Raw genomic sequence first — 13,305 nt, 5'->3', positions numbered from 1 at the left:
CATGGTGAATATCTGCTATCACCCAGGCTTGGACAGACCTCAGCAGAGGTCTTAGTCCTGTTAGAGCCGTGTCCTCATTAGTAGCCAAGACTTCCCTGGGAAACGTGGCCCTTCCGCCATGCTCACAGTCGAAGGTAGGCAGAAGCTACATATGCTTACCTCTCCTTCTCAAGTATCTTCTAGACTCTGTAGGGTTCTATTTCTTTAGCAGAATTTGACTTTGTTTTTTTTGGTTTTTTTTTTTTTTTTTGAGACGGAGTCTCGCTCTGTCGCCCAGACTGGAGTGCAGTGGCCGGATCTTGGCTCACTGCAAGCTCCGCCTCCCAGGTTCACGCCATTCTCCTGCCTCAGCCTCCCGAGTAGCTGGGACTACAGGCGCCCGCCACCTCGCCCGGCTAGTTTTTTGTATTTTTTAGTAGAGATGGGGTTTCACCATGTTAGCCAGAATGGTCTCGATCTCCTGACCTTGTGATCCGCCCGTCTTGGCCTCCCAAAGTGCTGGGATTACAGGCTTGAGCCACCGCGCCCGGCCTGACTTTGTTTTTAGTGTCCTGACAAACCTAGTGCATATGAAGTCAACATGGTCTGAATTTATGAGTATGATTATACCCTGTTCTTAGTTCTAGTAATCCTAAGACTTCTTTGGATAACCTCAGGGTATGTCATTTATCTATTGCTGCATGACAAACCACCCTCAAACTTTGTAGTTTAAAACAACAGTGATTTCTTATTTATCATCAAACTTCATGCTGTGGGTCAGGATTTAGGTCAGGGTTCAGCAGGCCAATTCTTCTGCTCTATGTGGCATTGACTGGGGTCTCTTACTTAACTTTGTTCAGCTGGTAGCACAGTTGAACTGGAACATCCAAGATGACCTCTCACCCTCCAGGCCCCTCTCCTCTAATCGTTTAGTAGTCTAGTTCAGATTTCCTTACAGCAAGAGATAGGAAGTAGAAGCTACCAGTCTTCTTAAGCCTTTGACTCAGAAATCTCAGAACATTGTTTCTTCTACTTTCTGTTAATTAAAGAAAGTCACAAAGCCAGTTCTGATTTAAGGGGAGGGGGAAATGGTCTCCATCTCTTGATGTGAGATCTCTACTGTATGGGATAGTATGAAGTTGAACCTTCAGTCTTTTGGGTCTTCTCTAGACTTGAAAACTTTTAGTGAATGTCTAGACAGAACCCCAGCTGTCTAACTCTTTGTGTAAATTGTCTCTCTGTATACCCCCTTTTGTTAATAGAGGGGCACATTCTGGGCTTGCAGGTTAGAACCAGGCATAGTCTCACATAAAAAAAGTATTACAGCTAGTCACAATGCAGCAAAATGGCATCTTTTTCCAATCTTACTTTAGGCACAATGTGGATTAAATTAATTTAAGGATCTCTTTCTGCCAAGACAGCATTCATCTTGGGGAAAATTCATTCCAAGGTCCAAATTACCAAATGGGTTTTGGAACCCCAGCCAGTTGTTCTTCCTGTTTTGCCTTACTGCAGATTGAGAGGGCCCTCAAAGGGTAATGAAACCAAAGAGGGAATGAGGAAGCCTGAAAGCTGAGCATTCAGAGGAAAGCTGGAATAGAACAACGCCCTCCTCTTGCCTTCCTGGCTGGAGCTTGTGCAATGTGGAGTTATCCGCCTGAGGCTTCCAGGGGAAGGAGCTGGAACACAGCATCTCTTTCCCCCCAGGTCTCACAGTGTACTGACAAGTCTTCCCTAAATCCAAAATCCTCTTCAGCCTGTTTGAAGGCTTTCTGTGTGGCTGTCACTGCTGGATGCTGATGATCGTTCTGTACATTCTTCGCAGATGCATGTTTTGGTGTGACCTTGCTCATGTTGATTCTGTAATTCAGTTGTTTTTGCTAAGTTTCATGACACAGGTAATTGCAGAAATGAATCTCCTAGAAGTCAGTGAAGATGCTTTCAACTGCAAATTATAGAAAAAACCCAGACTCAATTCGAGCTAAACCAATGATCCTCCAACTTTAATATATATCAGAATCACCCTATTAAAATACCAACTGCCAGGCCTTACCCCCAGAGTTTCTGATTCAAGAAATCTGGGATGGGGTCCAAGAATGTGCATTATTAACAAGTTTCCAGATGATGCTAATGCTGAAGGTCCAGGGGCCACACTTCGAGGACCACTGACTTCATAGGAATGATATTTTATCTCACCTAAAAAGAGGCTTGGAAGTATGCGGTTCCATGATGAGTCAATTCAGTTACTTATGGACCTCACCAAGGACGTTCTTTCCTTCTCTTCTCTTTCCTGCTGTCCATGTCTTGGATCTGTCCTGGTTTCAGGTTGGCTCTGGCAGTTCCAGGTATCCCATCCAGATCCAGATTAAATGACACTGAGAGGAAGAAGTTTGTGGGGCTTTCCCTCTATTGCATTTAAAAACAACAACAGAGAAACTTTACTTATTACACTTGGATTTGAGGTCATTGAGTTGAGTCAGAACTTCTAAATTATCAGGCTCCAGAGTCAAAGCTGCAAGAAGGGGCACCCAAGAGGCAGAGGTGCAGGGGTTCCTTTTGAGCTCTGCCATTTCCACATGGAATTTCTTTTCATTTTTCCAAGTACTTGCTGCTTCCCAAATCTGGGAAGGATGGATCCTTCTGTGGCCCTGCTTTGCATCGTTTCCCACTTCTCCATGGTGGATTTTGGCCCTGGGATTGGCCCATCCCTCCCTTAGCATCTCTTTCTATTAAAGAACTGTGCAAGAGTTTCCTGCTCTGGGTGAGGGTTGGAAAGGAGCCCTCTTTCCCTCCCAGCTCAGAGACCCTGTGAGAGGCTGCAGGAAAAAGATTCTTAGGTGGTCTCTTCTGTGTATTCATCTAAACAGATTTGCCTTTCCCACCCCATCACCTCTTGCTCTTCTCCTAAGTGAAACTCGGGGGTAAGTGTACTCCGTGTGTGACTGCTCATGTAATCCTTAGGACTGATGTATTTCTCTCCCCTTCCACCATTCCATCCTTCCCTATAATCCCCACTGAGTCTTGGCCTCTCCTCCAGATCCTGCAAGCCTTGGGGAAGTCCTACCACCCCGGCTGTTTCCGCTGTGTCGTCTGTAATGAGTGTTTGGATGGGGTGCCCTTCACCGTGGACTCGGAGAACAAGATCTACTGTGTCCGAGATTACCACAAGTAAGAAGGGACGGGAGCAGACAGGACCCATTTGTGTAGGCCAAGCTGATCTCAGCAGAGTGAGCGGTGGAAACCAACAGAACTGTGTTTGCCAGCTGCCCTTAGATCACAGTCCAGCAAAGGCTTAATGGTTTTGAGGGGAGGGGTGCAGTAGGGATCTTGGGAGGTTGGTCAGTGCCAGTGTTGACAGGAATGGGTTAAAGAATCATGTTTAGTGAGAAAAACAAAAACAGAGCACAAAAAACTAATAATCGTATTCCTGGCTAGGCCTCGGGAGGAATCCACCAAGCGCTGTGGCTTCAGCGTTACCTGACTTCACAAGGCTCCTATGCAGTGCTGGTTCCCACCACTCGGTTTGCCTGGGCCTGTGCTAGGCACCATGAGGGGTATAAACAAATAGGTTAGTGCTGTCCCCAGAAGAGTGAGAGGCAGCCAGTGTCTTCATTGCAGCTGGGGAACAGATACTAAGGCATATTCCACAAAGTGAGCCAGGTTCCAGACATTCTATGAGGGAGGAGAGCAAAGGGCAGGAGGCAGCATGGAGGAAGGCTCCATGTGGATTCCAAGTGCAGGTCTGTCTCTGGGCTTTGCTCCCAGAAACAACACAGTGTTCATTTACTGCTGCTTTGTTTCTCCCCACAGGGTGCTGGCCCCCAAGTGTGCAGCCTGTGGGCTTCCCATCCTTCCACCTGAGGTAAGATGCCTTTCCAGACATGCTCCCAGGGGCTTCTAAAACATGAATATCTCCCTGGGCTCATTTACAAGATTCATGTCCTGTCCTTACATCTTTTAAGGTATCCTTTTAAAAATCTCAACTCTGGCCTGGTGCAGTGGCTCACGCCTGTAATCCCACCACTTTAGGAGGCCTAGGCAGGCTGGAAAATTGCTTGAGGCCTAGAGTTTAAGCAACATAGCAAGACCTCATCTCTACAGAAAATTGTTAAAAATTAGCCAAGCGTGGTGGCATGTGCCTGTAGTCCTAGCTGCTTGAGCCTGAGAGTTTGAGACTGCAGTGAGCTATGATGGTGCTACTGCATTCCAGTGGGTGACAGAGCAAGACCTTGTCTCCAAAAAAAAAAAAAAAAAAACAAACCTCACGTTTGAGAGAAGTCACGTCCTCACCCCTCCTTGTTGACTGGCTTCCCCGCCCCAGTACCCTTCTTGTGCTGGTTTGTCCCCATCATCAGGTCAAACTCCCTTACCTGATGACTAATTCTTAGATTAGCAGATGAGCAGAAAGACTTGTCTTTTATTCATTTTTTAAAATAAGTGTCCATGTAGGTCTTTCTTTCAGTGTTGACTCCAGCATCCCAGAAGGAAGGGCTCCTGTCCCTCCCAATTTCCTTCTCATCAGCTTAAATGTATTCTTTTTCCAACAAGTACTCCTGATTATCTTCTCCTCCCAAGGCCACCTACTTGTTACCCCAAAACCCTCTTCCCTCCCCACCCTGTGGTACATCAAACCCAACAGGCCCCTAACAGGTCTCTCGGGCGTGTTCTTGCTTTTCTTTGGTCCCAGGGCTCAGATGAGACCATCCGTGTCGTGTCCATGGACAGAGACTACCACGTGGAGTGTTACCACTGCGAGGTAGGCCCCTCCCCACCCGGCCCCCAGAGCCCATTGTAGATATCCAAGAGAAGAGCATCCTGCATTGACTGGGGCAAGAGGTGGTCAACAAGATTCTGGCAAGGTTCAGCCCTCTAGAACTTCTGTAGGAAATGGAGTGAAGGCTGGTTCTTGGGGGAGGTAGGAGAAGATGGAAATGCTCAAGGTATAAAGGTCTTTCTTTTGCACATTCAGAACTATCAAGTCCTGCAACTGTTGGAGCTACTATCCCTGAAGCTGCAGAGCTAGGAGGGTGGTGGAGAGCATGGCTTTCAGGTTCTGTCTGGGGGCCACATTGTCAGGCAGGTGTGCGATTTGGGGAAGGGACACCCTTCGCTCCAGCTTGTAGGCTGTTCTGTCTGCCAGAAGCCCGTTTCTCAGTCAAGCCCTGGAAATCAGGAAGCCCCTCCTGGAAACAGGCATGTCAGCTGGTGGTGTGAAGGCAGGTGGGGTCCACTTGCCCCTTCCTGCCCTGTGTCCCAGGATGAAGCAGCACTAGTACCTGATGACTGTTAGGAAAGCTAGGGATCGCCCCTCACCAGCCCCTGTGAAGGGTGACCATGAAATTTCAGCCACAATTAAGTGAATTCACCCATGGAAGGAGATTAGATTCATTTGGTGACCTTGTGAGTAGAGAACGGGGGTGTCCCTCATATAGACTTGTCCCACTGCCAACACTGAAGAAATGGGTGGGAATCATTGCTGCGGGACCCCAGGTACCCCAGGTCACTGCAGGAGAAAAAGGTGAAGACATTTGCTCAACAGGCCTCTCCACATTTTCTAGACCAGTGCTATCCAAAAGAAATATAAGGGGCTGGGCGCGATGGCTCACGCCTGCAGTCCCAGCACTTTGGGAGGCCAAGGCTGGCAGATCACTTGAGGTCAGGAGTTCAAGACCAGCCTGGCCAACATGGCAAAATCCCATCTCTACTAAAAACACAAAAATTAGTGGGCATGGTGGCACACACCTGTAGTCCCAGCTACTCGGGAAGCTGAGACAGGAGAATTGCTTGAACCCGAGAGGTGGAGGTTGCAGTGACCTGAGATTGTGCTACTGTACTCCAGCCTGGGCAACAGCGAGACTCCATCTCAAAAAAAGAAAGAAATATGAGAGCAACAAATTAAAGTCATGGTATCATTTTAAGTTTTCTGGTAGCCACAATTAAAAAGTTAAAAGAAACAGGTGAGATTAATTATTTTATTCAGTTCAAAATATCCAGCCAGGCATGGGCCCGTGCCTGTAATCTTAGCACTTTGGAAGACCAAGACAGGGGGATCACTTGAGTCCAGGAGTTTGAGAACAGCATGGGCAACACAGTGAGACCCCTGTCTCTACTAAAAATACAAAAATTAGCCAGGCATGCTGTGCCTATAGTCTCAGCAACTTAGGAAGCTAGGATCACGTCACCTCACTCTCCTCTGGGTGACAGAGCAAGACCCTGTCTTAAAAAAATAAAAAGTCAAGGACCAGGCGCTGTGGCTCATGCCTGTAATCCCAGCACTTTGGGAGGCCGAGGTGAACGGATCACGAGGCCAGGAGATCGAGACCATCTCGCTAACATGGTGAAACCCTGTCTCTACTAAAAATACAAAAAAATTAGCTGGGTGTGGTGGTGTGCACCTGTAATCCCAGCTACTTAGGAGGCTGAAGTAGGAGAATGGCGTGAACCCAGGAGGTGGAGGTTGCAGTGGAGCTGAGATCACGCCACTGTACTCCAGCCTGGGTGACAGAGTGAGACTCCATCTCAAAAATAAATAAATAAATAAAAATAAAAAATAAATAAAAATCTCACTGGGCGTGGTGGCTCACACCTGTAATCCCAACACTTTGGGAGGCCGAGGCAGGCAGATCAATTGAGGTCAGGAGTTCAAGACCAGCCTGGCCAACATGGTGAAACCCTGTCTCTACTAAAAATACAAAAATTAGCCAGATGTGGAGGTGTGTGCATAATCCCAGCTACTTGGGAGACTGAGGCAGGAGAATTGCTTGAACCCGGGAGGTGGATGTTGCAGTGAGCTGAGATGGCACCACTGCACTACAGCCTAGGAGACAGAGGGAAACTGTCTCAAAAAAGAAAAAAAAAAATCCAAATATTATCTTTTGAACATGTAATCAATATAAAAAAATTACCCATGAGATTTTTTTGTAACTCCACAATTTATTTCTTCTAAAAAAAATAGGATATGTGTGCAGGTTTGTTACATAGGTATACGTTATACGTGTGCCATGGTGGTTTGCTGCACCTATTGTCCCATCTTCTAAGTTCCCTCCCCTCAGCCCCCACCTCCCAACAGGCCCTGGTGTGTGTTATTCCCCTCCCTGTGTCCATGTGTTCTCATTGTTCAACTCCCACTTGTGAGTGAGAACATGTGGTGTTTAGTTTTTTGTTCCTGTGTTAGTTTGCTGAGGTTGATGGCTTCCAGCTTCATACATGTCCCTGCAGAGGACATGATCTCATTCCTTTTTCCCATGAGATATTTTTACATCCTCTTTTTGTCCTAAGTCTTGGGAATCTGCGTTTACACTGACAGCACATTTTAAGTGGTTCACAGCAAGTGTTGTGTGGCTGTGTCTCCTGTGTTGGACAGGCCTCCACTGGGCAGGAGCTGTGTTTCTGCACTGGCATTTCCTGCCTATACAGAAAAACACAGCACCCTCTGCTGATTTTGGGGCCTGTGACCTTCAGGTCAGTCTTGCAGTCTGTTTTGATTTGCTTTCCCTGGACATGTCTGCCTCCCCCCAGGACTGTGGTCTGGAGCTCAATGATGAAGATGGCCACCGCTGTTATCCGCTGGAGGACCACTTGTTCTGTCACTCCTGCCACGTGAAGAGGCTGGAGAAGAGACCCTCGTCCACAGCCCTTCATCAGCACCACTTCTAGCCAGAGCCACTTGCAGACATCACGGCAGGGGATGAGGAGCCGGGGTTGCTGCTGCTGCTTCCGGTGGCCCCTGGGGTGGAAGTGGGGTAGGGGAAGAGGAGGGGTGGAAGGGAGAGTTCCTGTGAGCATGTGTGGGGTGCCTTTCCTGTAACCAGGGAGGTGAACACTACCTGCCTGCTATGTGTGTTTTCCAAGTGCTTTTCTCTGTTGCCACATTTTCCTCAGGTTACTCAGGAAAATGCTCCAGCATGTGCATAGCATATGACCTGAGGTTGCATCATTGCAACAAAGGAATCCTCCTGTCCCCTCTGGAAACATTTCATGCTTCTGAAGGAGAGGTTCTTATTGAGCTTGTTTCACAATATCCCCTTGAAGGGACAGCTCAGCTGCCAATACATTCACCCCTTTCTCTTCCTTCAGGAAAATACCTATACCCAAATGCCCCCTCCCCCCATACATATCATGGCATGATTTAAGTCTTCTTTTCACCCAAGAGCTTCAGTTCTTCTGCAGAATGGCTGCAAATTTAATTGCATTAAGGCAAGAAGGAAGCTCTAATATGTGTTTTGTATCCTAAGACGAATTTGCTTAGAAAACCAGAGGCAAGATTTGAAATAAGTGAGGCAGGGTTTCCTCCTTAGACACTGACAGCATTCTCTGTGCCCCTGCAAATCCTTACTCTCCTAAAGGCAGCTGAGGCCCCGACAGAAATTTGCCCTATGTGAGTAAAACATGCTTTGGGAGAAGAACTTGGTGCAGGCACCAGGATTTTTTTTTTTTGCTCACGTCTTTGTGCTGTTTTTCTCTGGAGTTTTCAAGAGTCAGTGACTTGGAAGGCCACTTCTGCAAGGCAAGTCTCAGGAACCCATGCAGGTACATCATCACTTGCACCTGTTTTTAGCTTATTTAATGACAGGCTTTTGGGAAGAACTGCCTGCATACTGAGAGACAGCTTCTTATAAACAAGGAGAGTTTTTGTGTGTGCGAGATCTCTAAGCCAGCGTGGGAGGGAGTGCCTCAGGATAAGTTATTATATTCATTTTGTTGGTTTCTCTCCTGCCCAGTTCTTGGCAGAGGCATTATGTTGGAAGAAACCAGTATAAGGTACACTGCTTTTGTCTGTTTTTTTAGTTGTTTCCCTTCACTTTCAGTCTTCCACACACAAAAAATACCTCACAGATAGAGCTTCACCAAATCACAGATTCAGGAGGAATTTGGCTTTCACACTGGACTCAGATGTCTTCTTCGGTGTGTTGGAAATCACTGGCTTCCCACAGGCCCAACTCCAGCTGGTCAGGGCAGAGTGATCGTAACTAAAGGTCAGTGGGGAATAGATCCGATTCAGTGCTTTTACCTTATGCATTCCAGCATCCTGGCTTCCCAGGGTGGCAGGAGCTGAGGGAGGGCCACACACTGGCGAGATTTCAAGACCACTGTCTGCACTAAAGAGGTAAAATTTGCGCTGCAAGTCACATCGCTGAGGCTGGAGGCCAATACCCCTTGGTATTTTGATTAGAAGAAGCTGCAAAAGAGAGGCAGTCCATTTTACCATTGCCAGCCAGGCTGGGGACACGGGAGCCGGTGTGTGCACTCTGCCTCCTCACATTGCACCCAGAGCAAGAGGACTGGGTGCTGGGCTGCTGAGGGCGGTCAGTGGAGCCCCTAGCACATGTGAACTCAGGCTTTTCATTGGGCCTGGCTCTACTTCTAGGCCATGTTTTGACTCATTTGGTAACCATTGCCTGTAAAAAGCACAGAATTGGTGCCATGGATTATCCTTTCCATGTTGATGAAATTCATTCTGTTGGAATCCTTTGGCCAGATGTCACTTCAGCCAGGGTGTGCATTGTCATTGGTTCTTTTTCACAGGCTGAGCCTCCTGAAAACCCATGAACGCTGGGGTTGGGGAAGTGAACCCTGAGGTGGGGACCCTCTCTTCCCATCAAGTCCTCCAGCTCAGTGTGGGCACGGCAGGGGGTGAATGAAGCCAGCCAATGTGTTAACCTGTCTCTGTCAACCTAAGAATGTTGGCCTTTACTGACACACCTTTGCTCCATGTTCAAGACCAGAAGTAGCTGGGATTTGTTTGCAAATCGGGTAATTAGTTTAAAAATCTGTGATTACATTTTTAAATGAAATTTTTAAAGTGGCCTAGATTGAGGTGATTCAGATAGGTTTGCAAATATACCATTTTATATTGTCGAGAAAGAACAATAAGGGAATTTCCAGATGTCCTAGAAATCCTAGCAACAGATTTCTCTGGTTGTCAGTTTCCCTGGAGAAGGCGCCAGGTAGGAATCTCCGATCAGTTGTTTTTCTCCCCGCTTCAGGCCCTTGCACAAAAGCCATGAAGAGATGTTCACCTACCTGGTATTTTAAATATAAATTATTAGCCAAATAGAATTGTAATGGGGTTGTATTTATGGGCGCCTAGAAGGCAAACACAAGGACTTGGTAGGCCAGGAAGAAAAGGTTTTAAAATTTAGAATGAATAGCCCTCCTGGATTTTCTTTTTGACAATTCTTGGACTTTAGATAAAACAAGGAGGATTGTGGCCGGATTTCAGATCCCAAAGCCAGCCTTCATCTTAGGCCTTTGCCTCATCGTGCCTTTTAGGTTTTCTTACCCACTGTCTCCTGTTTTGTCTTTTTCTTCTTTTCCCCTACCCCTATCTTGGAACATTCAGAAACTGCCTGGGTGGTTTGAGAAGAGACAACCCAGTTTGACCTGCAATGTAAGGATCCATTCGTAATCTCTCTCACTGATGTTATTTCCCCATCTGCTGTCTTGGTTCATCTCACCACAGAAGGGCATTTAGTCCTAACCAGCCATCGGCTGCGTATGGCAGCAGGATGGCACCTCCCATTTCTCTGTGGTTAGTGCTCAAGTGAAAACCTCTTTCAGCTGAGTCCTCTGAGGTTCTGCTGTTGAGTCCTGGGTGGCTGATGGAATGATTGAGGAGGTCTGGTCACCCTCAAGCGCCATCATCGCCTTGTTTCTGTGGGCTTGTGTCACACAAAATGAAGAACAGAAATGTTAGGACTTAAGAGAATGTTTGGAAATCACACCCCTTTGCAGTCCTTTCAAGGCTGCTGCTATGTGCTGTGTCCCGTGCATGTGAAAGTCGAGCTGTGATGGCTGCTGGGACCCCTGCAAAGATCATGTGTGAGAATTGAGCACAAGACCACAAATTATTACTGCTTGATGCACTTGTTAAAACTCTATCTGCCAGGAAACCAAATTTTTTTTTTTTTTTGAGGCAGGACCTCACTCTGTTGCCCAGGCTGGAGTGCAGTGGTGCAATCTCAGCTCACCGCAGCCTCCATCTAGTGGGTTCAAGTGATCCTCCCACCTCAGCCTCAGTAGCTGGGACCACAGGCATGTACGACTACCCCTGGCTAATTTTTGTATTTTTAATAGAGATGGGTTTCACCATGTTTCCCAGGATGGTCTGGAACCCCTGGGCTCAAGTGATCTGCCCACCTCCACCTCCCAAAGTGTTGGGATTATGGCCATTAGCCACTGTACCTGGCACAATTTTTTTTTGTACCTTCCTTTATGCCAAGAATCAGTCCTAATTTCTGTACTATGTGAAGGAACTTTTAAAAGTAACAGAAAAGGCCAGGCACAGTGGCTCATGCCTGTAATCCCAGGCGCTGTGGCTCATGCCTGTAATCCCAGCACTTTGGGAGGCTGAGGTGGGTGGATCACTTAAGGTCAGGAGTTAGAGACCAGCCTGACCAACATGGTGAAACACTGTCTCTACTAAAAATACAAAATTAGCCAGGTATGGTGGTGCATGCCTGTAATCCCAGCTACTTGAGAGGCTGAGGCAGGAGAATTACTTGAGCCTGGGAGGCAGAGGTCACAGTGAGCCAAGATGGTGCCATTTCACTCTGACCTGGGCAACAGAGTGAAACTCTGTCTCAAAAAAGAAAAGAAAAGAAAAGTAACAGAAAAAAGAGTGAAATATATTAGCTGTCTTTTATTCTGAGCCAAAACTTGACAGATGTGGGAAATCTCCATATAGTGTATGAAAATTTCATTGTACAGGGAAATTATTTTCCTCTGTGTCTTTCCTTTTACTATAAAGTGATTCAGAATTTTACTGTTACTATAAAATTATGCAAAGTATTGTGACAAAACTGCATCAATTTGTTGACTATTAAAGTGCTCCTTGAACATTATATTTCCCGGGTCTTTTCTATGTGTGGAGTCAGCAAACAATGCTTTTGCTACCTGGACTTTGTGTTCTTTTACAGCTCTGGATTCTTAAAAGTACCACATGGGTATCAAACCTGTGAAGGGTATGAGATTTTACCCTACTTGCAAGCTAACAAAGTGAGCACACCACATGGATTCATGGATCCTGGCAGAAGTTACGAGACTCATAGGTCAGAGACAAAGGACAGTGTATTATAGCAATCGCAGTGGCCAGATTATCAGCATTTGCACTGGTTCCCTGAGCCCCAGGCCCCATGAAGAGGGCCAGGTGAGACCTGCACACACAGTGGGCTGCATTACAAGAGGAACCCCCATGCTTAGGGAACCCTGGTATTTGATAATGGGCAGTAAGCCTGCCTGACTTTTGCTCCAGAGACAGACACTATCTCTGTCATCCAAGACTGTTCACTAGATAAACATCCTTGAAAATATAAGTCTGGAACCTGGCACTAGGTGCCTATTCTTACCAGATGTATAAAAATGTGAGAGACCTTGGAGAATCATATCCCAAGAATCAGCAGTTTCTTTTACTGGACCTTTAAGATTGAGACATGTGACATGCAGTGACATGTAAGGTCACTTTGTCTCTTTTGTGAATGTTACCATTTTTTTTCTTCTGAGTTATGACCAAAGAATCCTCAAGGTGAGTGATCCTTCAGTTTTGAGACAGCCACATGCAGGAAGACGGGACTTGTAGAGTGATGGGGCCAAGTGTGTGGTTAGAATCCTCGGGGTGGGGAAGGAGTTTGTTCTAGACTCCAGTTTAGTCCTTGTGGCTACCAGGTCTGACGTGCCAAGGACACGGGAAAGCTGGGAGTGAGGATACTGATAGTCATGGCACCTTACACCAGAATAAAACTTTCTTTCTTTTTTTTTTTTTCCTTTTAAGTGATAAGAGAACGGCTAGTCTGATTTTACCAACATGGGCTGCTATTTGCTTAAGACTGATGGTTCAAGGGGTGAAGATGCAATCAGGGTAAAAGGTGGTCTGGGGTTGTGGTGTGCTGGCAAACCAGCCCTCTTGGGGCAAAAAATTTAAAAGCCCTGATATGGAGTATTTGCTGATATCTATAATGTAAATATTCCCACTGTGGCCACTTTCCAGTTACCAGCAAGGCATCCCAGCACTAGGGGTTGGGAGGAGATGGCATAGTCCTAAGAGTCAGCCTCGGGCATTGAGCCATGTGGGACTGGGCAGTGGGGTATCTGGTCTGGTTCTAAATGCTGTGATGAAGCAGTAGCAACTGTAATAGCTGATATTTCCTGTGTGCTCACCACATTCCAAGGACTGTATGTTCTTTATCATCCCTCATTTGATAGACAAGACAACTGAGACACAGAAGGGTGAAGTAAACAGAAAGTATGCAATAAGTACTCCATCCCAGACCATCTCGTCCAGAGGGCACTGTCTTGACCACTCTACTACTATGGTTGCTGTGAGGCAGT

At 46.7% G+C, this 13,305-nt stretch overlaps 1 protein-coding gene across 1 annotated transcript in view; it reads left to right on the top strand.

Moving 5' to 3' along the window:
- LIMD1 (LIM domain containing 1) overlaps positions 1 to 11,822 on the top strand; it is an 85,419-nt gene extending 73,597 nt beyond the window's left edge. Inside the window, exons 5-8 of the mRNA XM_007983926.3 lie at positions 3,017 to 3,147; positions 3,790 to 3,841; positions 4,667 to 4,735; positions 7,498 to 11,822. Coding sequence (XP_007982117.2) covers positions 3,017 to 3,147; positions 3,790 to 3,841; positions 4,667 to 4,735; positions 7,498 to 7,635 — 390 coding nt within the window. The 3' untranslated portion in view covers positions 7,636 to 11,822. The remainder of the gene's footprint in view (positions 1 to 3,016; positions 3,148 to 3,789; positions 3,842 to 4,666; positions 4,736 to 7,497) is intronic.
- The last annotated feature ends 1,483 nt before the right edge of the window (positions 11,823 to 13,305 follow it).

The sequence above is a fragment of the Chlorocebus sabaeus genome, chromosome 22, assembly GCF_047675955.1.
Source record: "Chlorocebus sabaeus isolate Y175 chromosome 22, mChlSab1.0.hap1, whole genome shotgun sequence".
NCBI classification, from domain to species: domain Eukaryota; kingdom Metazoa; phylum Chordata; class Mammalia; order Primates; family Cercopithecidae; genus Chlorocebus; species Chlorocebus sabaeus.
The sequence above is the reverse complement of the archived record's forward strand: the minus strand, read 5'-3'. Positions and strand labels throughout refer to the sequence as shown.